The sequence below is a fragment of the Leopardus geoffroyi genome, chromosome E2 (assembly GCF_018350155.1).
Source record: "Leopardus geoffroyi isolate Oge1 chromosome E2, O.geoffroyi_Oge1_pat1.0, whole genome shotgun sequence".
Classification (NCBI taxonomy): Eukaryota; Metazoa; Chordata; class Mammalia; order Carnivora; family Felidae; genus Leopardus; species Leopardus geoffroyi.
In genome coordinates this window covers 8865375-8892853 of record NC_059335.1, presented here as the reverse complement: position 1 = coordinate 8892853, position 27479 = coordinate 8865375, and the positions used below count along the sequence as shown (strand labels likewise).

Genomic DNA, 27479 nt, shown 5'->3' with positions numbered 1-27479 from the left:
TAAGGTGGTGCAAAAGAAGGCGCACTGGGGCCCTTTCTCCCAATGAGCAGGCAACAGAAGCTGACGAGGGTATGGTATTTCATTGGACTACTCACACGCCAGCTTTCCATCGAAACTGGACAAGCAGATGGCAAAGGCTTGGAGGGGGCAAAGCGGGAAGCAGAAGTCCATGGTGAACATGTCTGGGGCCACGCGGCCGAACTGGAGCACGAGGGCATCGGCTGAGGAGGAAGTCAGGATCTAAGCCCAGCCCCACCCCTCAATTCTCTTCCGCGGTCCTCTGAGCGTCCAGAACTACACAAAGGCTGGGCGGCGCACCTGCTAAGCCCAGAAACTGAGGGCCGTTTAAAAAACTACATTTCCCAACAGGCTTTGCAACAGCATGGCCTCGGCCCAGCCTAGACAAACGCTCAAATGCTGATGGGAGACGTAGTTCTTGTCGGCTCATGCCACCCTCCAACCTCCCCTTACCCCCCCAGGCCCAGGTAAAACGGTTCTTTGGAGCTCACGGTCATCCGGATGCACGATCTGGAAGTTCTTGACCGAGGCCTGAGTGACTCGACCGTGAAAATTGAGTACGTAGGCGCTGCTCCTGTAGCTCCACCACGGGGCTTTGTTTTGTAGCAGGACCAGTCCCTGGCTAGCTCCCCGTTGGAGGCGACACAGTAGTGACTCCTGCTCCTAGAAGATAAAGTAGGGGGGGTGTTTAACCTACCACCAATGGGTCTTTTTCCTCCAGATGCAGATTTTTGAGTCTCTAGTCTCTCTTCTCTGGGAAACATAGAAGTCTAACAAAGTCCTTCTGGCTTCACATATGACCTTCTGCAAGCCATGGGCCCCCTTCTCCCTTAGGACCTATGGCCAGTCCCCCAGACCTTCCTCTCCCACTGACCCAGACAGTCTCAGCCTTAGCCAACTCACGGTTTGTGGCTGGACGCGGAGTCTCTGGTTCTGGTCATCGATTCCCGGAATGATCACAGTCATTTTCCGGGGCCCTCGGAATCCCAAGACGTTGGTCTCCTGTGGGAATTATGCTCCAGTTGGCCTGGCTCTTTCTCCTCCCCACCGTCCTGCTTCATTCTCTCTTGTCTCCAGGAAACTCACATAGCACACAGCCCCCAGCTCCTCTCTGATCCGAGTGGTCTCCTGGACAAAATTCTTCCTTTCAGGGTTCACTCCATTGTCAAAGATGGTGAACTTGGTGCCCAGGACATTAGATCTGCTCCAGGAGGGGGGGGGGGTGGTCAGAGTAAAAATAATAATTACTGTTGTGCTGTACTTTGAGTGCGTTCCCATGTCATCAACTCTTCCCGTTAACCCTCTGCTTGAGATTTTAAGTTTTGTGTTCCACGTATCCACAGTCCCAGCCCCTTTGTTTCTTTGATAAGCCATGACTTTTAGCCTCCTGCCTTGGCCTTCTTGGAACCTTCTTCCTCCACAGATTCAAGAATGCATGCATTACATTACATCCATACATTACAGCCCTCTCCCACAGGAACTTAGGAGTCCCACCCCCCCTTGCCTCTCCAGAAGTCAAATGTTTTGTTTTGTTTTTTTTTAAGTTTATTTATTTTGAGAGAGAATCCCAAGCAGGCTTCACACTGTCAGCACAGAGCCTGACTCAGCGCTAGATCTCACCAACCATGGGATCATGACCTGAGCCGAAATCAAGAGTCGAGGGCCTAACAGACTGAGCCACCCAGGCGGCCCCAGAACTTGTCCTAAATGTCAACCTCTGCTCCAAAGCCCTTAGTTCTCCTATTCCCAACCACCCTGGGGCTACCACGTGAAGACATAACAGAACCCATCAGTCTAAGACAAAAGGTCCTTGAACAGGTGGAACTTGTGCTCTGTGGCCTTCTGGGAAATGTAGTTCACTTGCCCTTCTCCCCTGCCGCCGCCCCTCCCCCGCCCCCGTTTTTCACACATATCAGGGTTCTGCCCACCTGACTTTGCCCACAAAGTTGTCCCCATCCCGAGACAGGTCTATGGGGTCCAGGGAAATGAGGTAATTAGAGGTTTTGCTCCTTTTTCTCTTGCGTCCAGCCAGGAGGAAGTGCTGTGGATAGGAAAAACAGCCCATCAGGATTGATTTTTGGTATCCAGCTAGGGCCAGGGGTCTAAGACAAAGAAACACCACGTCCCCATGACAGAGGAGAGGGTAATGGAGCCATAAATATCTCAAGCCTTGCTGGGAGATGTGGTTCTCTCTGAACGAAGCCATCTGTTAGGTCCGGAAGCGGCACTTCACATCTTAGTATCTCCCCCTCATCCGTTCCGCAACTGGGACTTGGGTCAGGGCTGAGCCCAAGCAGAGGGCAGCCCAACTGTGGCAAGGCTGGGCCGCTTTGGAGAATAGGGAAGAGCCTCAAGCGGAACACTGCAGGACTTTGGTAGGCATTTCACCGGGGGAAGAGCAAGTCTGGCACTACCGAGAAGGGAAATAGCCTCTTTTGGGGAGAGTACTTTGAAGAGAGACCACCACACTGAGGGGGAACTGGCCAGCTTGAGAGGGACATGGCCTGGCTCTGGGGGAGGGGCTTGGTTCCTGAGGGGCCGGGTTTATCCCACGCATGGGTGGGGCCTGATAGATAAGAAGGCTCTTTGAGGGGCCAAACACAATGCGGCCAATACCTTGAGAGGATACGTAAGGGGTGGAGTTTTGGAGGCTGAGACTTTGAGACTCAAAGAGACTTTGAGACCAAGGCTGAGACTTTGAGAAAGGCAGGCTCATCTCAAGAGGGGACGAAGCCTAGTAATGAGCTTGGTTAAGGCCACTGAGAAAGGAGCCTTTCACAGAAAGTTCTGTGAAGGGCGGGGCTTGGCGTTGGAGTTCACAAGTCCTAGCTCAAAGACGAGCAAGGCCTGGAATCCTTTAAGTCTCGACAAGGCTCAGAAAGGGGCGGGGCTTGTCCCTGGGAGGTGGAGCTCGTTCCAGAGGCTGTCAGACCGCACCTTCCGCCCGTCGGCCGCCTCCAGGTAGAGATGGTAGAAAGGGAACATGCCCTTGTCTACGCCGCGCTTGTCGCGGCTGATGCGGCACTGCACTATGCGGCCGCGCAGAGCTGGCCGCAGGACATACGCTTCCATGTCTTCTCCCAGTCGAGGGCCTGGGGCGCGGGGAGGCGAGCAGGACCAGCTTCCTACATCACTGCTGCCTGCGTCTTTCTCGCCTTCCGGGTCCTCCGACACCTCCTCTTCGGCCGCTCCTGAGGAATTCACTGTAGACTCCGACTCCTCTTTCTTCTCTTCCGGGTGCTTGCCCTAGCCCACGCGCCAAATTCAAGTTAGGGACAGAGCTGAGACCCGCCCCCACCCCAGGCTTGTCAACTACTGATTGGCCACGCCAGCTCGGGGTTACGCCCTCCCTCAACCATGTCTTCTGCCTATTGGCCAAACATCCCGGTCACCTGCTGATTGGCCAGTACCTCCAAGGGGCCCACCCAGCCAAGTCCTCATTGGTTACCACTAATAACGTCCCGCTGAAGCCACGCCCACTCCACCTACCGCTTGGAGAATCCCTTTGAAAGCACCGTCCCTTCAACTAAAACCAGTGTTGATTCGGTCTAGGTAACATAATATGGCCCAGAGCGACCCACTTGAAACTATTTAACTTACTTTCATCAATACCAGAGCGAGTGCCAACTAGTTTTTCCCTATCACTGTTTCACCCTTTCTCTCCAAAGCTCGCTACTTTTTGGTGGGCTGGATCTTAATGCATGTGCTTACATAAATTTAAATCCTCCAGATTGATTTCATAAATGGTAACACACAGAGAGAAACTACTAGGCCAATCATAACAGGTTCCGTCCACCAGTAAAAAGGGCCTCTGATTAGGCTGCAGAGTTTTACACCCACCCACTCTAGAGTCCCAGGTTAGCCCTCCTGCTAAATCCTGATTGGCTGTGCCACCTCCCACCTTTTTGGAGGCCAAGTCTCCATGTCCCCCGTCACCATTCATTCCAGGGTTTGGTCCTGGACTGGGTACCTCATATTCGTCTCCAACATCCTGGAATTTGCTCTCTTCCTGTGCACTGGCCCCTAAGGGGTGGAAAAAGCCAGAAGAAGGCTGGCTCAGGACACCCGGGTCCCAGGAACTTGGGACAAGGTCACCTGGAAAAGGCCAGATATCCTGGGTTTCTGGCCTCTTTGTATGACTCCTCACACTTGCCAGATCTTCCTTCTCCCCCATGTACATGGGTACCTACACTGGCTGAGATGTCTCTAGATCCCTGGATCTAAGAATAGAGAGGGGTTAAAAGTCTTCCATTTCCCTTCTCCCAAAGACCACATCAGAGAGACTAGGAGCTAAAATGGAGCGGAGGAATGAAGTTTGGGACGATAATTAAAAGTTCTGTTATTGGGGCGCCTGGGTGGCTCAGTCAGTGAAGCCTCCGACTTCGGCTCAGGTCATGATCTCGAGGTTCATGGGTTGGAGCCCTGCGTTGGACTCTGCTGACAGCTCAGAGCCTGGAGACTGCTTCAGATTCTGTGCCTCCCTCTTTCTCTGCCCCTTCCCTGCTCTGTCTCTCTCAAAATAAGTAAACAAACATTAAAATTTTTTTTCAAAAGGAGTCCTGTTGTTGAATCATTGGTCATACGAATCAATTGGTCATATTGAATCATTGGTCTATAAGAATAGAAGGAATTGTCATACGATATCATCAAGAAATAAAAAGTAATGACGTACTGATAATGCTACAACAAAAGTGAACATTAAAAACATGCTAAGTAGGGGCGCCTGGGTGGCTCAGTCGGTTGAGCGTCTGACTTCAGCTCAGGTCACGATCTCACGGTTTGTGAGTTCGTGAGTTCGAGCCCCGCGTCAGGCTCTGGGCTGATGGCTCAGAGCCTGGAGCCTGCTTCCGATTCTGTGTCTCCCTCTCTCTCTGCCCCTCCCCCATTCATGCTCTGTCTCTCTCTGTCTCAAAAATAAATAAACATTAAAAAAAAAAATTAAAAAAAAAAAACATGCTAAGTAAAAGAAGCCACAGTTCATATACTATATTATTCTATTTAAATGAAATGTCCAGAATAGGAAGATCTAAAGAGATAGCAGATTAGTGTTTGCCTAGGGCTGGAGAAATGAGGTGTGTGTGTTGGGGAGGGGGGTGTCACTGCTAAAAGGTACAGGGTTTCTTTTGGGACAATGATAATGTTCTACAATTGAATGTGGTGATGGCTGCTCATCTCTGTAAATATACTAAAAACCATGGAACGGTAAACTTTAAATGCATGAATTGTATGGTATGTGAAATGTATTTCAATAATGCTGTTACAAAAAAGGGAAGAGGATTTCACCCAGTGTCCCTGAAATTACCAGGTCGTTGGAGGGCTGGCCAACCCCTGCGTCGAATCCCGGGAGGCTCTTTGTAAGGAGGTGGAGAAACAGGAATATCCTCCATGGACACTTCCTCCAACTCCAGATCGGAACTATCTGGAAGCCAGGAGAAGGAGAAGGACTAGAGACCAGGATGGCTGGGCTGGGCACGGGAGGGGGCCTGTAGATTCAGATTCCTGAGTGTTGGAGGAGAAGGCGTTTCAGGACCTAGACTCCTTGCTGTGAGGAATGACAGAGCCCAGAGTGGGCTGGACTCCTGGGTCCTTTGGAGAGAAAGGTTCCAGAGTCCTGAATTCTGAGGGAGTGTAGTTCTAGGATATAGGCAGGTCCAAGGACTCGAGATTACCTGCTTTTGTCGGCGAAACCAGTGGGTCACACTCGCCGCTGCCATCTCCACCGCAGATCGTGAAGCCCAGGGCACTGTGGAGGCCAGAGCACAGATGTGCCTCTGGCATGTTCTCCTGGAGGAAAGGGTTCCCAAGACCTGAGAGAAGGTGCAGCGGATCCCATTAACACGATGTACAAACTTCCGTCCTCTGCGCAGGGCTGCTTCCTCACAGACTCCCAGGCACTGTCTCTGATTGACCACCCAAACCCCTGAGACCCATTCAGAACGCTAACTCCGTCCTAAGGCTCAAGCAAGCACAGCTCTACGGCTAAATTGTTGCGGACTCAGCGCGGGCACACAATCCCACAGGGGGCTCTCAGTCTCTCCAGGACGTGTCTCTAAATTATCCAGGCCCCGCCCCCCAGGCTTTGTTAATTCCAGCCTTCAGGCGCTCCCGAATCAAGTCCCTAGGGCTTTTCCAGGGCCCGCCCCCGCAGCTCCCTCAAGCCCCGCCCCAGAGCTCCAAGAAGCCCAATCAAGGGATTCTCTCCGGCCCCACCCTCCAGTTGTACCCGGCCCTGCCCCGCGCTCTGGCTATCCCGCCGCTGAGCTCACACGGGGCCTGCTCCTGGGCCCCCAAGGGGCCTGCGCTGGGCTCTTCTGGACTCCATTCCGCCCCTCCACCCTGAGCCCTTTAGGCCCCGTCCCAAATTCCCGCAGACCCCTCCCCTCTAGGCCTAGGCTCCTGCCCGACACTGGGAACTTTCCCTCACCGCGGTCCCCTGCGAGGCGCTCCTTCTGCCTCCATGGTGGCCGGGGTCGCAGGGAAGCGTCGGGATTGGCCTGAACCATGAGGGGCTCTTGGCGCTTCCGCCGTTGCTTCTTCTCAAAAAGCCGCCGCTGCAGGAGTGGGAAAAGGGGGTGAGGGCGTGGCGACCAGGAACCGGACAGGAAGACAGGGGTGAAAGAGGGCCCGGGGCAAGGGGAGGCAGGCATGGGAGGGAGAGTCCAGGCTCTCAGTCCCTCCTTCCTCAGATCCAGCAGTCCTCGCACCCAATCCCCTCTTCCCCCAGGACCCTAGCAGTCCCGCCCTCCAGAACCTTAGTTCTTTAGAAATTTTGGACTCTCATCACCAAGGTTTGCTTCTTTAGAAGCCCAACTTCCTATTTTCTCATTTCCCAATTGCAGACTTGAGGCTTGGAGGGAGACAAAGAGGGCCAGGAGTCCCAGAGCAAGTCCTGGGGGTGGTGTTCCTGGAAGCTATGGAAGACGGAAGAGGGGCTGGCAGGACTCCCGCGCATAGTACCTGCTGTTCCAGCTTCTGCAGCCTCATGGCGGTCAGCTCATCCTCCAGCAACCTGAGAGAGGTGCAGGCTCCTGGTGACAACAAGCAGGGCAACACCTCCCCCCACTTTTCCCCTCCCCGCCCCCCAACTGCCCAAGAGCCTCTCCTTCCCTTCCCTCTCCAGGCCCAACTTAGGGTGCTGAGCACTCTGTGAGGTCACAGAAGAGTTCTGAAACTCTTTTTTTCCCAGCATTGGCCTGTCTGGAATCCAGGAGTCAGAGATCCCGAGCCCTTCCTTGTCAGGACTCAGGAGTCCAGGCCCCCTGCCCCTTACTGCTAGGCTGATGGTGCCGGACCCACCAACAAGGTTAAGAAGCCAGAGTTGAATGGGTGTGGGCATTATCAAACTCTGAGTTCCGCCTGAGCCCCCATTTCCATCCCTGCTCTCCCCATCCTGTTCTCCCCACTCACTCTTTCGTCCATGTGTCATTCTCCTGAGACATCCTGGAGAAGCAAGAGTGAGGCGTCAGGACACAGATCCAACATCCCAGTGGATGTTCTGCCCTCCAACACCTGATCGTATGCTTTAAATTTTCTCCTGGACCCAGACAGCCGGAATTCCAGGGACCCAGCAGCCTGTTTCCAGCTTTCGTTACTTTCAGGGGCACAGGAATCTGGTTTTCTCTCCCCCAAATAGCTAACTCTTCTATACCCAGGCATGGGAACTTAGGACCCTGGACCCCCAACACTCGACCCTCAGTGACCCCAGGCCTCCGGCACCCACCTGCCCGGAATCCTGGAAATTCCTCTCCTCCTGCCTGCAGAGAAGCTTTTCACATTCACGCCTCCGTACCTTGCCTCTCAGGCCAATTTCTAAACATACCTGACCCTCTTTTTAGCTGGGGACCTACTCTCTGGGTCTCTGGGAAGTAAGCAGGCAAAGAAAGAGGGCTCAGAGGGAGTGAGGGGGATTCCCACTGGGACCTGCCCTAATCCCCTCCCTCCTGGCCCACCACACTCCACTTCCAACAAAGCAATGAACCCTGGCCTCCAGCTGCAGCCGGGCAACCCTGCTCCAGGGGTTCTGAATTGGAAGGGCATGAAGGTGCTCCTTAAAGGGACCGTAGACAGCATCGCAGGGTCTCTCTCTCTCTCTCTCTCTCTCTCTCTCTCTCTCTCTCGGCTTATATGCTAAAACTTAGAATATGACCTGTGCTAACAGCTACCGACCTATCTGTAACTCGCAGCCACTTCCTGGGGGAAAAATAAATGAGAAAACTACAACAGCCATGAGGCGAAGGGGCCGAGAGGCCCGCGGAAGTGGCCTCATTTTCCTCCTGCCTGCAGGGAATTGTAGTTCTCTTTGAAATGTAGTTCTCTTTGAAATCCTCCGCTTTCCTTTCGCCTAAAAGGCAGGAAATGCGGCGTCAAGAGGTAAGAGCTTCCGAGAAAGGAGGAGAGCCTTTCGAGAACAGGCTAGCGATTTCCACAAGGGGCGGGCCCCTAGACAGGGACCAAGGGGACTGAAACCAGCGCGGACCAATCAGGCCGCCGGGGGCGGGTCCTCTGCGGGAAAGTGGGCGTGGTCTAGAGGGGAAATCACCCGAACGCACCGGAGGTCCGAGCCCGGGAAAACGCCCTCTGCGGTGAGGGAAAGGTGAGGGGCTGGGGGGGTCCCAGATGGGTTCCTGGGAGGAGCGGTAGGAAGGGGCCCAGAGGGCTGGAAAACTGGGTTTCGGGGAGGATGGACTGGGCACCAGTATTTGTAGATCCTGACAGAAGAGGAGGCTGCGGGGGGGCGGGGGGGTCGGGGGGTGGTTCTGAACCTTCGGTTCTGGCGAGGGGGACTGAGATCCCGGATTCCTGAGTCTGAGCGAAGAGGCTGGGTGCTGGGAGCCAGGACTCCTGGGTCTAAGGAAGGAGGAACTGGAGGTTCGGAATCCTGTGTCTCGGGAAACGAGACGCTTTGAGTCTTGACTCTTAGATGGCGGGGGGGGGGGGGCGCTGGGGGCCCAGACTCCTGGGTCCAGGGGAGTAGGCGACTTGGGACAGACATCCACCCCTCTGCCCCCCACAGGCCACGTCGTCATGCCTTCCTCCGGGCCCCGCGCAGTCCTTCTCCTGCTACCGCTGCTGCTGCTGCGCGCTGTTCTGGCGGTGCCCCTGGAGCGGGGGACGCCCCAGCAGGAGAGCCCTGCGACCGAGAGCCCCGTGAGTGGCCCTGCCCTCCTCTCCAGCCAGGTGTTTGCAAGTGGTACTACAATTCCCGCGGATCCCCGTCGCCCCTGGGTGGATACTTCCCCCAGGGACGCAGATTGAAGTTTGCCTGACATTCTTTGCAGTCGCCTGGGCTTTGACGTGGTGAAAAACTTGGGGGGGGGGGGGGGACTGCATGTTTCTAAGTCCCTGGCCCTGAGGTGTGGGAAATCAGGTCAGATTTTAAGTGGCAAATCTGCATTACCCCCTACCTAAACCTCTGTTGTTTTAAGCCCCCCTGCTCTCAAGCAGGAACGGAGGGGAAAAAAAGAACTACATTTCCCACTAGCACCTGGGGCAGGTGATGTTAGCCAACTGAGGTGTTCTCAGTTCATGGAGCTCCTGGGAAGGGAGGGGTAAACCGCCCATGTGTTAATTCCAACATGTGTTTATCAAATGCTAGGAAACCTTCTCTCTTAGGGAATTTGGAACTTTAAAGATCCTCAAGGCCAGTGCCCTGATTTGTGGCCTGAATCCTCACATAGCACCTATCAGTAAAGAGCACGTTACTGTCTCTGGAACATAATCATCCCGTGCTCCTGTGTGGCAGTCCAGACCTTGTGAGTTAGGCCTCTGCTTGGTGAAATCTTTGCAGGCCCAGAAAGGCACCTTTGACTTCCCTTTCCCTTCATTCATTGCACACGTTTCTTGAGCACCTCCTGTGGGCCAGACACAGTGCTAACACAAGCCCTGGGCCATCACAGACCAGGAAGACATTGGGCCTCCCTGAGAATGGACATCAGTGTGATAGTCAAGGAGGAAGGGTCACGAGCTGAAATCTGAAGTGCAGGGAACAACATTCCAGGCAGAGGGAACAGCCTGAGCAAAGGCTGTGTGGTGGGGAGAGCAGAGCAAATAGAAGGGCATAGAGGTGGCCAGTGTGACCAGAGCAGAGTGAGCCTGGGGGTAGATTATTCAGAGCCTCGGTGGGTACTCTCTCTCTTTTTTTTTTTTAATGTTCATTTTATTTATTATTCTCAATGTTTATTTATTTTTGAGAGAGAGACAGAGCGCCAGTAGGGGAGGGGCAGAGAGAGAGGGAGACAGAATCCCAAGCAGGCTCCAGGCTCTGAGCTATCAGCACAGAGCCAGATGTGGGGCTCAAACCCGTGAACGGCAAGACCATGACCTGAGCCGAAGTCGGAGGCTTAACCGAGTGAGCCACCCAGGTGCCCCTTATTGCCTATTTTAAAATGGAAGAGTGAGGCCCGGGGAGAAGAGCGTGCTGGCCATCTACACGGGGCAGGTCTGGGTCCCGGAGCCTAGCGGTTTTTGTCTGTCTCGTTCAGTTGCTATATCCCCTGTACCGGTGCCTGGCACACGATAGGGGCTCGGTGAGCGCTTGATGATTGATGAATGAGGGTATATTTCACTTGCGAACAAATGCTGGTGTGTCCACTCTAAGCACCCACTCCATGCTCAGTGTTGGGGCTGGGTATCTACCCACGTGATTTTCACTTCGTCTCCACTGCAGGCCTGGGAAGAGAGGAGAGCCGTGGCCCCGAAGATCGGGCCGTTTGCCTGGGGTTACGGAGCAGATGGGGATTGGAACTGGGGTCGGCTGGCCCCAGAGCCTCTGTGCCACGGCGCAGGCCTGCCCCTTGCTCCAAGCAGGGTGTCTCTGGGTCCTTCAGCAGGTGCCCAGGGGAGCGGGGCCTGGGTCCTACCTGCGGGGAGGAGCCGGAGAAGGGTGAAGGCTGGGCTGCTATGTTCGTCCTTGTTGCCTTAGGACACAGGCCTCTACTACCATCGGTATCTCCAGGAAGTCATCAATGTGCTGGAGACAGATGGGCATTTCCGCGAGAAGCTGCAGGCTGCCAACGCCGAGGATATCAAGGTGCGGCTGGGCGCGAGCCAGGTTGGGCGGGGAAGAGGAGGAAGGGTGCACGCTCGGAGGACAGAGTCCAGGAACGGACTGGATTCTCTCAAGGGGCCACAGAACGTGTGGTTAAGCATAGTTGCAGAGGGCGCAGGCTCCGTTACACGCTGTGTGACCGCCCCTCGCGGTGCCTCGGTTTCCCCGTCTGTAAAACCGAGGGTTAGAACTAGAACCTGCATGACAGGGCTCGGGTTAGGATCATCCAAGGGTAAGACGCACAAAGGGCTGAGGCATGCGGGGTAGCGGTCCGAGGACCTGCCGTGTGAGTGCTGGTTCCCCGGAATGTTCAGTGTCGTGCATTCTGCTCGGGAAGAATTCAAACCCTGGACATGTTGGGGGCACTAGCTAGCACCACCTCTAGCTCGCGGAAGGCCTCCCGAGGAACTGAGGTAATCCTCATTTTTTTTTTTTTAAGTTTATTTACTTTAAGAGAGTCAGAGAGTGCACGAGCTGGGGAGGGGCAGAGAGAGAGAGAGGGAGACGGAATCCCAGGCAGGCTCGGTGAGGTCAGCACAGAGCCGAATGTGGGGCGCGAATTCACGAAACCGCGAGATCGTGACCTGAGCCGACGCCAAGAGTCGGACGCGTGACCGACTGAGCCACCCAGGCGCCTCTCCGCTCCAGTGTTGAGGTCCAGAGCAGGAAAAGGATGTGGGGAGACATGATCTGGTACCAGTCGCTGTTTGAGGGCCCTGGAACAAGTGGCGTCTCCGCCCGGGCCTCAGTTTACCCAGCTGTAAAATGTGGTTGTAGGCAGGATTAGGGGACAGACTCAGGGAGTCCAGCACATGGCTTGACCCATAGTAGATGCTTCACTGGCTGAGGTTAATATGACTGTCACTGCTGCCTCTTGAGGGCCACGCCCCAGGCGGGCTGGAGAGACCGCGTGAGTCTCCAGTGACTGAGAAAGCGGGCTGAGCAATGACAGATCGTAGAGGGTGCTGGGGAGGCCCCAGGGAGGGCCAAGTCCAGTCTGACAAGTGAGAGAGGGTTTCTAGAAAATGGATGCCCCCAAGTGAGGTATAAAGTCTCAGTGGGGGGGCGCCTGGGTGGCGCAGTTGGTTAAGCGTCCGACTTCAGCCAGGTCGCGATCTCGCGGTCCGTGAGTTCGAGCCCCGCGTCGGGCTCTGGGCTGATGGCTCGGAGCCTGGAGCCTGTTTCCGATTCTGTGTCTCCCTCTCTCTCTGCCCCTCCCCCGTTCATGCTCTGTCTCTCTCTGTCCCAAAAATAAATAAACGTTGAAAAAAAAAATTAAAAAAAAAAATAAATAAAAAAAATAAAGTCTCAGTGGGCAGGTCTGTGGTGTAGAGTTGCGGTGGGGGGGTGGGGCGGTGGCATTTCAGACAGTGGGAACTGTGTGTACAAATGAAGTAGTCGGGGACACCTGGCTGGCTCAGTCGGTGAAGCGTCCGACGTCAGCTCAAGTCACGATCTCACGATCCGTGGGTCCGAGCCCCGAGTCGAGCTCTGTGCTGACAGCTTGGAGCCTGCATGGGATTCTGGGTCTCCCTCCCTCTCTGCCCCTCCCCCAGTTGCACTCTGTCTCTCTCAATAAATTGAGATTTTATTGAGACAGGGATTCTGTCCTGTGGGCACTGGGGAGGCTTGGGGGCTGTGAGCGGAGAGGGGTGGGGTCGACTCTGGGAAACAGACAATCTGCAGTGACAGTCGAGGGGGCTCAGGGAAGGCACCCTATTCAGGGGTGTGTATGTTGGGGGACAGGGAGTTAGTGGGGGGGGGTTCTTTCCAAGGGAGGTGCCATCTGCTTTGAGGGTGTGTGTTTGTTTGTTTTTAAGTTTATTTATTTATTTATTTGAGAGAGACAGAGACAGCGTGCGTGGGGGAGGGGCAGAGAGAGAGGGCGACACAGAATCCGAAGCAGGCTCCAGGCCCTGAGCTGTCAGCACAGAGCCCGACGGGGGGCTCGAACTCACGAGTCATGAGTTCATAACCTGAGCTGACGTCAGACGCTTCACCGACTGAGCCACCCAGGCGCCCCCCGCCCTTCGAATTGTGAAGAGCAGTGAGGATCTGCTTAGACTTGAAAAGTGGTGGCAGAAGAGAATCCTAGGCAGAGGGACCAACCAGCATGTGCAAAGGCCAAGAGGTGGGAAGGAGCCTTGAGTGTAGGCGCCGATGCCCCGTTAGTGTTGCCGGAAGCGAGTGCGATTTGATGGATGACGGGAGATGGGGCTACAGAGGTGGGCATGGCCTCAAATGCCAGGCTGAGGGGTTGGGATTTTATGTCGGAGGCTCTGGGGGCAGGTATGGGTCTATAAGCTTTCCAGGCATCCAAAAGCTGGTAGAAGGTTCCAGAGAGGGCAGAGAAAGGATGAGGCCGCCCAGTGTGCCCCCTCCCAGGCTCCCAGCCTGACCAGTGTCTCCTCCCTATTCGGGCAGAGTGGAAAGCTGAGCCGGGAGCTGGACTTTGTCAGCCATCATGTCCGCACCAAGCTGGACGAGCTGAAGCGGCAAGAGGTGTCCCGGCTGCGGATGCTCCTCAAGGCCAAGATGGACGCCGAGCAGGAGCCCAGTAAGCAGGGGCAGGTAGGGTGGGATGGCCTCCCTGCCCCATAATACACATAGAAGAGGGATCGAGTTTTCTTTCTAGAACATTCTGCCGCTAACATAACTGCTTGGTGGGTTTATTTGGTTTTTTGTTTTTTAAATTTTTTTTTAATGTTTTGTTTTTGGAGAGACAGAGAGAGACAGAGCATGAGCAGGGGAGTGGCGGAGAGAGAGGGAGACACAGAATCCGCAGCAGGCTCCTGGCTCTGAGCTGTCTATGCGGGGCTCAAACCCATGCATGCGCGATCATGACCTGAGGCGAAGTCGGACACTCAACCGACTGAGCCACCCGGGTTTTTTGGTTTTTTGCTTTCAGTCTTTTGGGGTTTTTTTAAATTTTTATTTTACAAAACCATGGTCATTCAAAATTTTGATGTAACTTCAAACTTCCAGAAAAAAAGTTGCAAGCATAGTGCTCAAAGTCCCTGAATACCCTTGACCTGGATTCTCCAGTTATTAGCTTTTGTTCTATTTGCCTTCCAGCGACATTCGCTAGTTCCTTGCAGACTGTATCTCTTTCTCCCCCCTTTTCCAGTGTGATTTTCCTCTGAACGGCCACATGGTCCTACATAACCACAATGCAGTGATCAAAGTCGGGAAGTTTCAAAGGGTGCACTGTATTTTTCCTTGCTCTGTTATTCTCTATCTCCCCAGCTGGCGGGATTCTAATTTGTAGGCATTTGTATCTGAGACGATATTTTATAGTCTAATGATTTGGTTGGAAAAAAGAAAGGAAAAAAAAAAACGTACCTGGAGGAGAGAGGCAGTTTTAGATTCCAAGATCCCACCCAATTTCTTTTTTTTTTTTTTTTAATGTTTATGTATTTATTTTTGAGAGAGAGTGAGTGCACAAGCCGTGGGAGAGCAGAGACAGAGAGAGGGACACACAGAATCTGAAGCAGGCTCCAGGCTCTAAGCTGTCCGCACAGAACCTGATGTGGGGCTCGAACTCACAAACCCTGAGATCGTGACCTGAGCCGAAATCAGATGCTTAACCAACAGCCACCCAGGCACCCCCCCCACACTATTTCTTTTAATAGCTTTATTGAAATATAACTCATATGTCGTATATAGTTTACCCAGTTAATAGGTACAATTCATTGGCTTTTAGTATATTCACAGGTATATACAACCATCACCCAAGTCAATTTTGGGACGTTGTAATCACCCCCAAGAAGAAACCCCGAACTCCTCAGCTATCACCCCCCACCCAGCCCCTGCAACCAGTAACCTACTTCCTGTCTCTCTGGATTCGCCTATTCCTGGACATTTCATATAAATGGAATCATGCCATCTGTGACCTTTTGCGCCCGGCTTCTTTCTTTTTTTTTTTTTTTTTAAAGTTTATTTATCTTTGGGACAGAGAGAGACAGAGCATGAACGGGGGAGGCGCAGAGAGAGAGGGAGACACAGAATCGGAAACAGGCTCCAGGCTCCGAGCCATCAGCCCAGAGCCCGACGCGGGGCTCGAACTCACGGACCGCGAGATCGTGACCTGGCTGAAGTCGGACGCTTAACCGACTGCGCCACCCAGGCGCCCCACGCCCGGCTTCTTTCACTTAGCATAATGTTTTCAAGGTTCAGCCGAAACGTAGCATGTATCGGCCCTTTGTTCCTTTTTAGGGCCAAGTAATATTCCACGGTGTGCATAGACCACACCGGGGTTTCTCCATTCATCAGTTGATGGGCTCCTCGGTGGTTGCCCACTTTGGCCATGACGGGCCGTGGTGTTATACCTCCCGTAGCTTTGTGGTGTTCTGGTGCCACTCGGACAGCTTCCCGCCTGTTGCTAAGTGTAAGAACATGGCCCTTTTACTGAGATTCACCCACGCCCCTCCTTTCGTTCCTGACACCCCCTGAAGCTCCCATGTTATGGATGGGGATGGCGGGCATTGGCGGATGGCGTGGAAGGCGTTGAGGGTCAATGGGACAACTGAACTTTGTTTTCATTTCTGTCTGCCTCCATTTATCCATCCTCCAAACATGCCTTGAGTCCTACCGTGTGCTGGGTACCAGGCGGGTCCCAGATCTCGAAGGTGACCCGACAACCTCCTCCACACTATGCACCCACGCCTTCTCTGTCCTTCGGTTTTATTTGTGTATTTTATTTGCTACTTAATGTAATTAATTTCTTTATTTTGAGAGGCAGAGAGGGAGAGGGAGAGGGAGGGAAAGAGAGAGAATCTCAAGCAGGCCCTGTCGGCACAGAGCCCAACGCGGGGCTGAAACTCATGAACCGTGCGATCATGGCCTGAGTCAAAGTCAGATGTTTAACCACTGAGCCACCCAGGCGCCCCTGTTGTGCTGTTCTAATTATTATAGTTTCAGAGTCCGATTTGCTCTCCAGGAAACCAGACTTCCCCTCGTCACTAATGGGAAAAAATCCCGCCTGTGAATTGGCGGCTTGTTGTGTCCCTCGCACTACGCCGCGTGCTTCGACTCTTGTCCCTTCACCAGCTCAGGGCATCTCCAGAATCTGACCGCTTCTCACGTCCGTTGCCGCCCCTCGGGCCCTGCTTGGATCCCCGTGGTCGCCTCCTCCCCGGGCCCCCTGCCGCCGCGCTGGCTTTTTGTTCTGTTCCCCGCACGGCAGCCAGTGGGGTGCTGCTAACACCCGTGTTGCTCTCCCGTGGCCACCGTAGCAGATTAGCACAACGAGTGGCTTCAGACGACACACACGGGTTTGGAGATCAGACTAAAATCAGTGTCACGGGGCGAAAATCGAGGCGTCTGCAGGGCTGCGCTGCTTCCAGAGGCTCTAGGGGAGGGCCTGCTGCCTGGCTTTGTCCAGCTGCTCCCGCGGCCTTCCTTGGCGGGTGGCCTCCTCGTCTATCTTCAGAGCCAGCCAGCCGTGTCGCGTTTGTGTTCAGTCTCGCGGTCTTCTCCTGTGGTCGGGTCTGCCTCTGCCTCCCACGTATAGGGACCCTTATGATGCCATAGGGTCCCCTGGGTAGTTAGGGGTGGTCTCCCCATCCCAATATCCTTGATTTAATCCCGGCTGCAAAGTCCCTTTTGCCATGTGACGTGCTCACAGGTTCTGGGATTAGGGCGGGGGCATCGTGGGGGCCGTTACCCAGCCCACCATGGCACCTAACCCAAGTCCTGTCCCTCCTCTGCTTAGAACCCACCATGGCTCCCCAGTGCTTGTAGGACCAAGCCCACAGCCATCCCTGCTCCTCTGCCCCTCCCTCCACAGTCGCCCTCTCCCCCATCCTCTCGTGTCAGTGTTTTTTAGTTTTAACAACACACCCCGGCCACCTCTGGACCTTGGCTCCATGCCTTTCCCTGTGCCGGGACATTGTTTCTCTGGGCTCTCTCTCCTTTTTTTTTTATGTTTATTTTTGAGAGAGAGAAAGAGAGAAAGCATGGGAGGGGCAGAGAGCGAGGGAGAGAGAGAATCTCAAGCAGGCAGAGCACAGTCAGCGCAGAGCCTGATGCAGGGCTTGAACTCACGAACCGTGAGATCGTGACCTGAGCCGAAATCAAGGGTCAGGACGCCCAGCCGACGGAGCCACCCAGGCGCCCCGCTATGTGTTAGTTATTATTATGGTTATTGTTATTTTAAGCTGACTTCCTTTAGAGCGCATCTAGCCCAGGGCAGGGATTTTAAAAGCAAGAACGTTCCGTGAGGTGTTCTTTTTGAGTTTTTGTCGTTGTTGTTTTGTTTTTTTAATACCTCTCCCTCATCCAGATGTACAGTTGGATCACTTGAGCCTCCTGAAGCAGTTTGAACACCTGGACCCTCAGAATCAGCACACATTCGAGGCTCGGGACCTAGAGCTGCTGATCCAGACGGTAGCCGTGAAGGGGCCGACAGGCCGAGGACTGAAGGAGGCTTTGTGGAAGGGGAGCAGGGAAGGGAGCCTGGGACGTGAGCCCGCTCACCCCTGCCTGGTGTTCTGTGAGGCCGGTGGCTGCAGAGGGCCGGGTGGTGCCCACAAGGCCTCCCCAGATTCTCTCTGGGAAAACAGATATAGGCAGGTGGGCTTGGCTCCATTCAGACCCGGATTCAAATCCCTCCTTGGCTCGTCCTTCCCCTATGACTTGTGAGGGTGGGGGGCGTGGGGCTGTCTCCTCTGTGTCCTTGTGGGAGGCAGAACAATGGCCCCCCCGCACCAAAGACGTCACACCCTACACATCCTTTTTCTTTTTTTTCTTTTTTCTTTTTTTTAATGTTTCTTTATTTTTGAAAGAGAGCGAGAGCGTGAACAGGGGAGGGACAGAGAGTGAAGGAGACACACAATCCAAAGCAGGCTCCAGGCTCCGAGCTGTCAGCACGGAGCCTGACATGGGGCTCGAACCCACGAACTGTGGGGTCATGACCCGAGCCAAAGTCAGGCGCTTAACCGACTGAGTCACCAGGCGCCCCTATTGTTCTTTCTTCCTTCCTTCCTTCCTTTCTTTCTTTCTTCTCCATACCCAGTGTGGGGCTTGAACTCACAGCCTTGAAATCAAAAGTCCTCCACTTTACCAGCGGAGCCAGCCAGGTACCCCTAAATGTGTATTGTTTTAAGGCTCCAAATTTATGATAATTTGCTACAGCAGGCACAGAAGTAATAGAGACCTTATCTGAGAAATGGGATCTCGAGCCCAGCCTCATGAGGAAGGCCAAGGGCCACGGGGTTGGGGAGTGGAAGGGGACGCCCAGATCTGCCCCTGCCTCTCCCCTCCTCGCCTTTCTTCGGCAAGTCCCCAACATGCCCCAGCGCAAAGGCCCTACCCTCCTCCTGGCCTGAGCCCTGTTTTTCTGGCCTACTGGAGCTCCATCTAGTGGCTCTGAAGATAATAGCAGCAGCCGTTTGAGTCCATGCAGCATTGGACTCTGTCCCTGAGGGGTGTTTTTGCCACATATTTCTAGAACATTCCAGAAACTGTCCATTTTCTCCAGGCCCCCAGTCATCTCCTAGTTTTAATTCCCATCATTTCTCATCGCCAGTTCCTCACTGGGCTCCTTGCTTCTGCCTTCCAAGTTCACCAGCCAGACTTTTCAACCTAGCACTCTTGACATTTGGGGCTGGATAATTTTTGTTGTGGGAGAAGTCTTGTGCATTGTATGTTAACAAAAATTTTTTTTAATGCTTATATTTATTTTTGAGACAGAGAGAGAGAGAGAGAGTGCAAGCAGGGGAGGGGCAGAGAGAGAGGGAGACACAGAATCCGAAGCAGGCTCCAGGCTCCAAGCTGTCAGCACTGAGCCCGATGCAGGGCTCAGACCCATGAACTGCGAGATCATGACCTGAGCCAAACTTGGACACTCAACTGACTGAGCCACCTAGGCGCCCCCGTTGTATGATGTTTGGCTGCATCCCTGGTCTCTACCTACTAGACACCTGGAGACCTACCCCTGTTGTGGCATCCAAAAATGCCCTCAGCCTTTGACAGTGGTGTCCTGTGGGCCAGTCTCCCCAGGTTAAGAACACTGCAGTGCTCTGTTCCCCACATAACAGCTGTGTTAGTTTCCTGCGCTGCCCAGGAATAAATTACCGCAAACTTAGTAGCTGAAAACAACTTGAAATTATCATCTTATAGTATAGATCAGAAGCCAGGAAGGACCTTATCGGGTGTGTTAGTTTGCTGTGGCTGTCGTAACAAATTGCCACAGACTCAGGGGCTTAAAGCAGCAGAAATGTAGGGCACCTGGCTGGCTCAGTCCTTAGAACATGCGACTCTGGATCTGGGAGTCTTGAGTTCTCGAGTCCTACGTTGGGTGTAGAGATGACTTAAAATTTTTTTAAAAATTAAAAAACAACAAAGATGTATCCTCTCTCAGTTCTGGAGGTCAGAAGTCCAAAATCAGTAGCCCTGAGCTAAAACCTTGTTTTTGGCGGAGCTATTCTCTTTAAAGGCTCTAGGGAGAAACCTATTCCTTGCCTCTTCCAGCTGTTGGAAGCTGCCAGCACTCTTCAGCTTGTAGACAAATCATTCCAGCCTCTGTCTCCATTGTCACATGGCATTCTCCCTGTGTCTCTGCATCTTCTCTGTGCCCTTCTTATAAAGACACCAATCATTTGGATTTAGAGCCGACACCCGTCTGGTAGGACCTCGTTGTAACTAATTGCATCTACAAAGTCCTATTTCCCAATAAGTTCACATTCCGACATTCTGGGTAGACATGAATTTGGGGGGTGGGGGGGATACTATTCAACCCAGTGTGGTATCGCTATCTCCATCTTACAGAGGAGGAAACAGGCACAGAGAGGCTAAGTAACTTGCCCAAGATCACACAGCCTAGTGGAATTTGTTCACACACCAGAGCCTGGATTTGAACCCTGGGCAAAACAATTGGAGACCCAGGGTTCATTACCGTTTAGCTGGGCTGCTCTCCATAGTCTGCCTCGTATGTTGTTCCTTATTGCTTATTCCTCCAAGACCTTTCTTTTCTTTTCTTTTTTTAATGTCTATTTATTTTTGAGAGGGAAGGGCAGAGAGAGAGAGGGAGACCCAGAATCCGAAGCAGGCTCCAGGCTCCGAGCCGTCAACACAGAGCCCAATGCGGGGCTTGAGCCCATGACCCGTGAGATCATGACCTGAGCCGAAGTCAGACACTCAACTGACTGAGCTACCCAGGCGCCCCTTTCTTTATTTTATTTTTAAGTGCTCTCTATACCCAATGTGGGGCTTGAACTCCCAACCCCCAGGTCAAGAGTCACGCGCTCCACCTATGGAGCCAGCCGGGTGCCCTGTTCCTCCGAGATCTTGAGATTGTGGAGGACTCGAAAGGGGTGGGTTAAAGTTATTATTGTGTAGGAGTGCTTGGCTGTCTCAGTCAGAGGAGTGTGTGGCTCTTGATCTTGGGGTCGTGAGTTCGAGCCCTGTGTTGGGTGTAGAGATTACTTAAATAAACTTAAAAAAACAATCATTATTGTGTAACCATCCTAATCTCTTTTGAACAAATAGAGGCGGCTATGTCATGAGGCAAGAGTGGGTCATAGAGATCAAGAACTGAGCTCAGGACATGGAACTCAGGACTGGATGGAGGTTGGGGCGGCCCTTGCCCCAGGTTCAAGGCTGAGGGCTTGGAATTTGGAGGTTGAAATTTAGGGCCTATATATGGCAGTGAGAGGAGAATGACCGTCTGCCTTTCCCCAGGCTACCCGAGACCTTGCCCAGTATGATGCAGCCCATCACGAAGAGTTCAAACGCTACGAGATGCTCAAGGAACATGAGAGACGCCGTTATCTGGAGTCACTGGGAGAGGAACAGCGAAAGGAGGCAGAGAGGGAGCTGGTGGAGCAACAGCGCCGGCACCGAGAGCATCCCAAAGTCAACGTACCTGTAAGGACCCCCTTTTGTGCCCACCCCACAGCCAAGTTCAACTCTCCAAGCGCCATAAGAGGAACAAGTAGCTAAAGAACTACAACTCCCAGCAGGCCCCGAGGCCAAAGGCCCGTTTAAACATGCCTAGTCCCTCCAGGGGCTGCTGGGCGTTGTAGTTTTAGGGAGGTTTTTTTTGGGGGGCTTTCTTGCTGGAAGAAAATGACATCTGAGGGATGGGGGGGACCCAGACTTCTTGCTCATGAGCCCCTGGCTCTCCCTTCCACAGGGCAGCCAAGCCCAGTTGAAGGAGGTGTGGGAGGAGCTGGATGGATTGGACCCCAACAGGTTTAACCCCAAGACCTTCTTCATATTGCATGGTAAGGTGGGGAGGGAGCCCCAAGACCCAGGCTGAACCCTGAGCCTCTGGCCTTTCTGGGACCTGAATACTAAGGAGGGAGCTCCGACACTGGGGCTCAGGCAGGCCAAAGAGACCTCAGCCCATCTCTCCTGCTGGTCTAGAAGGCTGCACCCCTCCCCATTGCTAGGATCTTCCATAGAAGAGCTAGGCCTCTTTTCTGGGATACACCAGACTTCTCCATCCTCGGGACTGGCTGATGTCCACCGAGTAAGCAATTCAGGCTTGGCTAGGCCTGGGTCCCCCCTTCCCACAGCAGCCCAGAAGCCCCAGTCCCCGCCAGGAGCCCTATTGCCAACAGTGGGCCATTCCCTAATTAAACAGGCCTCCAGGGACCTGGGAAGCACCTTCCCCATGGTGGTTTAAAGGCACTTTCCCCTTCATTCTCTTCCCATCTAGAAACATAGCTTGGGGTTGCCAGGCCATCTCAGATGTGCCTAGGACCCTGTCCCAGAGGCTGCAGGGAGTCAGCAGGGCTTAACAGGGCACAGCTGATTCATTCGGCAAACGTTTACTAAGCTCCCTCTAAAGACCCAGCTTCACGGAGACCCCATGGATACTGCTGCGAACAAAACAAAGGTCCCCCCTCTCACAGAGCCGGTGATCAGGCAAATAGATCACGCCGTATTCCAGTGAATCTGAGAAACCAGGGAGTGTGAGATACTCTAGAATTTGTACATAAGCTGCCCATTAAAGGGCCTGGAGCGTGTAGTGCCCCATCTGGCTACCGAGCTGTTGCAGTGACCGAGGAACTGAATTTCTCATTGTATGTGATTGTTATTCATTTAAATTTCACGTGTCCCAGTGGCTACTCTATTGGGCGGTGCAGCTCCAGAGAGTTGACGTTTGAACTTAGACTTCAGTGAACTGAGGTTGAGCCTTGCAGACATTGGGGCGGGGGGGGGGAGGAGTGTTCTAGGTGGCGGGAACAGCAGACACCCAGGGAAGAGTGAACGTGGGTCTCCAAGGTAACAGCCAGCTTGCTCCAAGCCTTCCAGCTGGGTTAAGGAATCTGGATTTTATCCTCTCTGAGATCGGACACCACAAAAGGGTGTTGAGCAGAGGACTGACACCATCTGCCTTAAGGGTTGACAGAGTCCAGCTGGCGGGGCCAGGGCCAAAGCCAGGAGAAGGCTGGAGATGCTGGTGGCTGCATCATGGGAAGTAGGGAAGAATGGTTGGAGTCTGGATTTATCTGGAAGGTCAAGCTGGTGGGATTCACAGATGGACTGGATGAGGAGTACGAGTGAGCAAAAGAGTCAAGGGTGACTCCAAGGTATTTGGCCCTAGCAACTGGAAGGATGGATGGGGAAGAGCAAGCATATTTGGCAGGGGAAGTTGGGAACCGTGTCCGTTCAGGTCAAATTGGAGATGTCGATTGGACAGTCACGTGGAGATGAGAGTTGGGAGTCAGATATTCAGGTGTGGAAGCAGCTCGTGGATGGCACTGGAAGCCCAGGGATTGGAGGAACCCATCTAAAGAAGCGCTGGCCAATCAAACTATTTTTGTAACGATGGAGAATGTCCCGTCCCATCCAATATGGCAGCCACCAGCTACGTGTGGCTACTGAATGCTTGACATGTAACAAGTGGGACTGATAAACTGAAATTTTTATCTTAATCAATTTAAATTCAGGGGCGCCTTGGGGGGCTCAGTCGGTTGAGCGTCTGACTCTTGATCTCAGCTCAGGTCTTGATCTCAGGGTCGTGAGTTCAAGCCCTGCGTTGGACTCCGTGCTGGGCATGAAGCCTACTTTTGGACTTGAAGCTTAGTTAGACAAGAGGTCCCAGGACTGAGCCCTGGGGTGCACCAATATATAGCATTCAGGAGGAGGACGGAGCCAATGAAGGAGAACGAGGGGCATCTGGAGAAAAGCGTTTGATGTTCTAGAGGCCAAGGGCAGAAAGTCCAGTAAAATGTGAGTTAAAAATTGACCATTGGCGAGGCACCTGGCTGGCTCAGTCGGTGGAGCGTGCAACTCTTGATCTCAGGGTTTAAGCTTGAGCCCCACGTTGGGTGTAAAGATTGCTTAAAAATTAAATCTTTAAAAAAAAATTAAGCGCTGGATTTGCAAGGTCAGGGTTCTTGGCCATCTCTGAAGGACCAGGGTGGGTGCTGATCTGAGTAAGCAGAGGAGGGGAGACAGTGAACATGGCCCACGTGGCTGAGAAGCCGGGAGCCGTGTAGCTGTACACACGGAGAGGCAGGTAGGGGTTCCTCTGGCCTGGTTCTCTGGGAGGCAGAGGCCTCTGACACCCTGGATCCTGGGCAAGGGGGTTGATCCTGTGCCCAGATCTCCAGGCGTTAGGGATCAAGTTGTCTTGTGTGTGACAACTGCCCCGAGAACAGTCCTGGTGAAGCCCACATTCGTTTACTCCATTCCTGGGACCCTGGTTGGTAGGGAAGTGGCTGACCAAGCAACGAGCCAATGGGGTGCTGAAGCTGCAAGGATATCACTGTGTCGTTGGGGACCCAGGGACACCTGACCTCTGAACACGGAGCCCACACCAGCCCCAAATTCCTTCTCTAGCCCCACCTGTACCCACCCTGTACGCAGTCCCCCAAGATACTTTGTTGTCTCCCCCTCAGATATCAACAGTGATGGTGTCTTGGATGAGCAGGAGCTGGAGGCCCTCTTCACCAAGGAGGTGAGCATCTTGGAAGCCATGGGTGCAGAAGATGCCCAGTCAGCCTTGCGTCCCCTCGGGTCCCCCTGGACCCCCCTGGAGGTGAATTCAGGGGAAACGACAACTCCCAGCAGCCCCCACGGCAAAAAGAGGCTGCCGCGCGTGGCCAGGTGCCCCGAGGGCTGCTGGAAGTTGAAGTTGCCTGTCTGTGTGCATGAGGAGGTGGAGTAGCCAAGGAAAGAGGTTGTCCTGGACCCCTCCGTATGTCCTGCCTGTCACTTGACCCTGCAGCTGGAGAAGGTGTATGACCCGAAGAATGAAGAAGATGACATGAGGGAAATGGAGGAGGAGCGGCTTCGCATGAGGGAGCACGTGATGAAGAACGTGAGAGGAGGGGGCCGGGGCCATGGATGGGGCGGGAGGGGGCAGGGCCGGAGGGAGGCCCAGCTCCGTCACCCTGGTTCCGTAGGTGGACACCAACCAGGACCGCCTCGTGACCCTGGAGGAGTTCCTCGCATCCACCCAGAGGAAGGAATTCGGGGACACCGGGGAAGGCTGGGAGGTGAGGACCTGAGGAACTCTCTGGGTCCTGAATACCTCTGGCCCCCGGCCCTGACCCTTCTCTGGCCACTTCTCTTACTGTCTGGGCCTCTGCTCGCCTACCATGGGTCTCTGCCTCCTTCTGCCTCTGGGTTGTCTCAGTGCCCCCTCTGGGTCTCTGTTCCCCCCCACTTCTCTGGGTCTTTATCCCCCTCTCCGGCTTGCACTCAGTCTCCTCCATCCACACGCGTGGCCCAGGCCTCCCAGCCTTGCCCAAACCTCCTGTTAGTGGCGCCGTCTCGAACGTGAGTGGGCCAAGGCCGGCATGGCCCTGCTGATGGCCCCTGTCCCCTCTCCGGCAGACAGTGGAGATGCACCCTGCCTACACAGAGGAGGAACTAAGGCGTTTTGAGGAGGAGCTGGCCGCCCGGGAGGCAGAGCTGAATGCCAAGGCTCAGCGCCTCAGCCAGGAGACAGAGGCTCTAGGGCGCTCCCAGGGCCGCCTGGAGGCCCAGAAGAGAGAGCTGCAGCAGGTGACCGGCCAGGGAGGCTGGGCCCATCCTCTGAGTCTGGTGGCCTTTATCCGTATGTGTTCAGAGGCTGGGAAGGCCTGTGGCTCCCGTGTTGATCACTGGTAGAGCCTCAGGTGGTGACCGCCATCTTGAGTAAGGGCAGACGTTGTCCCCATCCCTGGCAGCTCTGTGGCTGCCATATTGGATAAGGGCAGTGGGGCTGTAAGCAGGAAGGGGGGAGGAAGAGGCCAAGAACAGAGGAGGAGGTTAGACTCAGCCAGGGTTCAGGGAAGGCTTCCCTGTCCCAGCGTCTGACCCGAGCCCTGCCAGAGGAGGGAGAACTGGGTCTTTTTAACTGTTATGAAGCTCAACTCTCAGAGAAAAAAAAAAAAAAAGATGCCCCTAGAGAAGGGGCTGGTTCACCACTTAGCAAGCTGCCGCCTTACCCTCTAGCCTGTGCGATCTCCCCCACCCCTTGCAGGCCGTTCTGCAAATGGAACAAAGGAAACAGGAGCAGCAAAGCCAGAACGGCCCAGCCCCTGGCCCTGAGGGACAGCTCAAGTTCAGCCAGGACACAGGTGCTCTGGTGGGCCCTGGGGCGCACGGGGCGGGAGCCAGTCGGTGTCCGCGGGAGAAAGACACTGGGATGTCTACCGTCACCATTTCCTCCCTCCGTTTCCAGATGATGCTCCTGTCCCAGCGCCGGCCGGTGACCAGAAGGATGTAGACCCTTCAGAAAAGAAGGTTCCCGATCAGCCCCCCGAGCTGCCCCGGTTGGATACCCAGCACCTGTGATCCTCCTGGGACTCCTCCCCACCCCCCACCCCACCCCCCAAGACACTCTGGGTTCCTACTGAGGCAGCTGATGCGAGGGAGATGAGGAGTCTCAGTCCACCCCCCCCGGGGGCCAGCAATATGCCGGTGGCCTACGGGGGGAGGGGAGGGGAGGGTGGCATGTGACACGATGCCTCCTGAGCCCGCATCTCTCAGCGTGTTTCACCTCCTCCTTCACAGCCTCCCAGTCTGCGGCCCCTTCTTGCCCATCCCCTCCAAGGACCTACCTTCTCAGCTCTGCCCGGGGCCCTCACTGGGTCACCCCAACTTAGAGAAGCCCCCTCCCTCCCGGGAAGGGTCTGCTGCTTCGTGCCTGCCTCCCTAGATGGTAAGGCCTCAGCTGCCCAGGTTGTGGCCACTCTGGCTGGCACCCTGCATCCCCACAGCTGCTAGAATTCTGCCTGCTGCCCAGTTTGGGTGGTCCCTCGAGAGATTTCCCTCCCTTCCGTGGGACCACCAATGCCTCAAAGGCGGCGTCTTCCCCTGGGCTGGGTGTGAAGGCTAGCAGAGTCCCAAGCAGGGCCGATTAGCTCTGATAACTAGCAACCCTGGCTTCCAGCCACCTCCACCTCCACCCTGACTGCTTGGCTCCTCGCCCCTTCCCCCCACAGCCCCAGAAGGGCCCTGGAGCCAACCCTGCCCCAGGATCAGGTTCCAGCCCCTCCCTCGGCCTCATGTGGGAGGCCTCGCCCCCTCCCCTTTCTGGCCTTATCTCCTACAGCTCCCAATTCTGCTCTATCCTCCGGTTCCATCCAAATACACTTTCTGGAACAATGTATGCCTCTGTGTCTTTGCATATACTGTTCCCTCTGAAGCCCCATCCCCAATTCACCTGCTAAAGTCCTCCTCATTCTTTTTTTTTTCTTAAGTCGTTTTATTTTACTTTTTAACTTTTTTTTTAAACGTTTATTTATTATTGAGAGGTAGAGAGAGACAGAGCACGAGCAGGGGAGGGGCAGAGAAAGAGGGAGACACAGAATCCGAAGCAGGCTCCCTGCGGTCAGTGCAGAGCCCGATGTGGGGCTCGAACTTCCAAACCGTGACATCATGACCTGAGCGGAAACCGAGAGTCAGACGCTTAACCCGCTAAGCCACGCAGGCGCCTCAAGTCTTCCCCATTCTTTAAAATTCAATTCAAGCATAATATCTGAGCAGCCACATCCTGGCATCTTTTTTGTCCTCTCCTGATGTGTCCAGTGCGAACACACACACACACACACACACACACACACACACACACACACCTTTCAGCAGGATCTCAGTCACAAGGACCGCAAAGCTTAGAAAAGGGGCGCCTGGATGGCACAGTCCGTTAAGCGTCTGACTCTTGGTCTTGGCTCAGGTCATGATCTCACCACTGGTGAGTTCGAGCCCCACATCGGGCTCTGCACTGAGCCTAGGGAAAGTATTATCTCCCAACACAAGACGTCCCAAGGTAGGGTGGCTCCGGGGCCTGCAGGGAACCACGTTCTCCCAATGTCCTAGTTCTGCTGTAGTAGATGTGGGGCTCCACTCCTCTTGCGCAGAATCCAAAGACGCAGAATCCAAAGGAGGCTCCGGGCTGCGGCCTCCGAGCTGCCAGGGCAGCGCCTCAGGCCGGGCTCAAATCCACAAGCGGTGAGATCATGACCTGAGC

At 54.3% G+C, this 27479-nt stretch overlaps 2 protein-coding genes across 13 annotated transcripts; one reads left to right on the top strand and one right to left on the bottom strand.

Annotated features, from left to right (window-relative positions):
- Window positions 1–61: 61 nt before the first annotated feature.
- On the bottom strand, window positions 62–8336 carry TULP2 (TUB like protein 2). Of its 6 annotated transcripts, none has more exons than XM_045440614.1 (13): window positions 8185–8336; window positions 7426–7458; window positions 6976–7027; window positions 6443–6569; window positions 5688–5825; window positions 5321–5437; window positions 3989–4113; window positions 2956–3264; window positions 1947–2059; window positions 1105–1219; window positions 922–1020; window positions 510–681; window positions 62–221 (listed from the first exon to the last, which is right to left on the bottom strand). In XM_045440614.1, exons 2-13 carry the CDS (start codon window positions 7455–7457, stop codon window positions 88–90), a joined length of 1533 nt encoding a protein of 510 aa, XP_045296570.1. In that variant the 5' UTR covers window position 7458; window positions 8185–8336; the 3' UTR covers window positions 62–87. The 6 variants fall into 6 exon arrangements, with proteins under 6 accessions (XP_045296570.1, XP_045296569.1, XP_045296572.1 ...); XM_045440613.1 differs by having other exon boundaries at window positions 7739–8267; XM_045440616.1 differs by having other exon boundaries at window positions 3989–4041; window positions 7739–8267.
- A 49-nt stretch (window positions 8337–8385) lies between these two features.
- Window positions 8386–26621, top strand: NUCB1 (nucleobindin 1). Of its 7 annotated transcripts, none has more exons than XM_045440621.1 (13): window positions 8386–8611; window positions 9032–9165; window positions 10940–11047; window positions 13490–13622; window positions 17349–17452; window positions 20747–20932; window positions 21201–21291; window positions 23920–23978; window positions 24249–24341; window positions 24427–24519; window positions 24860–25030; window positions 25491–25587; window positions 25692–26621. In XM_045440621.1, the coding sequence occupies exons 2-13, from the start codon at window positions 9043–9045 to the stop codon at window positions 25802–25804; spliced, it is 1371 nt and encodes a 456-aa protein (XP_045296577.1). In that variant the 5' UTR covers window positions 8386–8611; window positions 9032–9042; the 3' UTR covers window positions 25805–26621. The 7 variants fall into 7 exon arrangements, with proteins under 7 accessions (XP_045296577.1, XP_045296581.1, XP_045296575.1 ...); XM_045440619.1 differs by having other exon boundaries at window positions 8489–8611; window positions 9032–9195; XM_045440620.1 differs by having other exon boundaries at window positions 8525–8600; window positions 9032–9195.
- The last annotated feature ends 858 nt before the right edge of the window (window positions 26622–27479 follow it).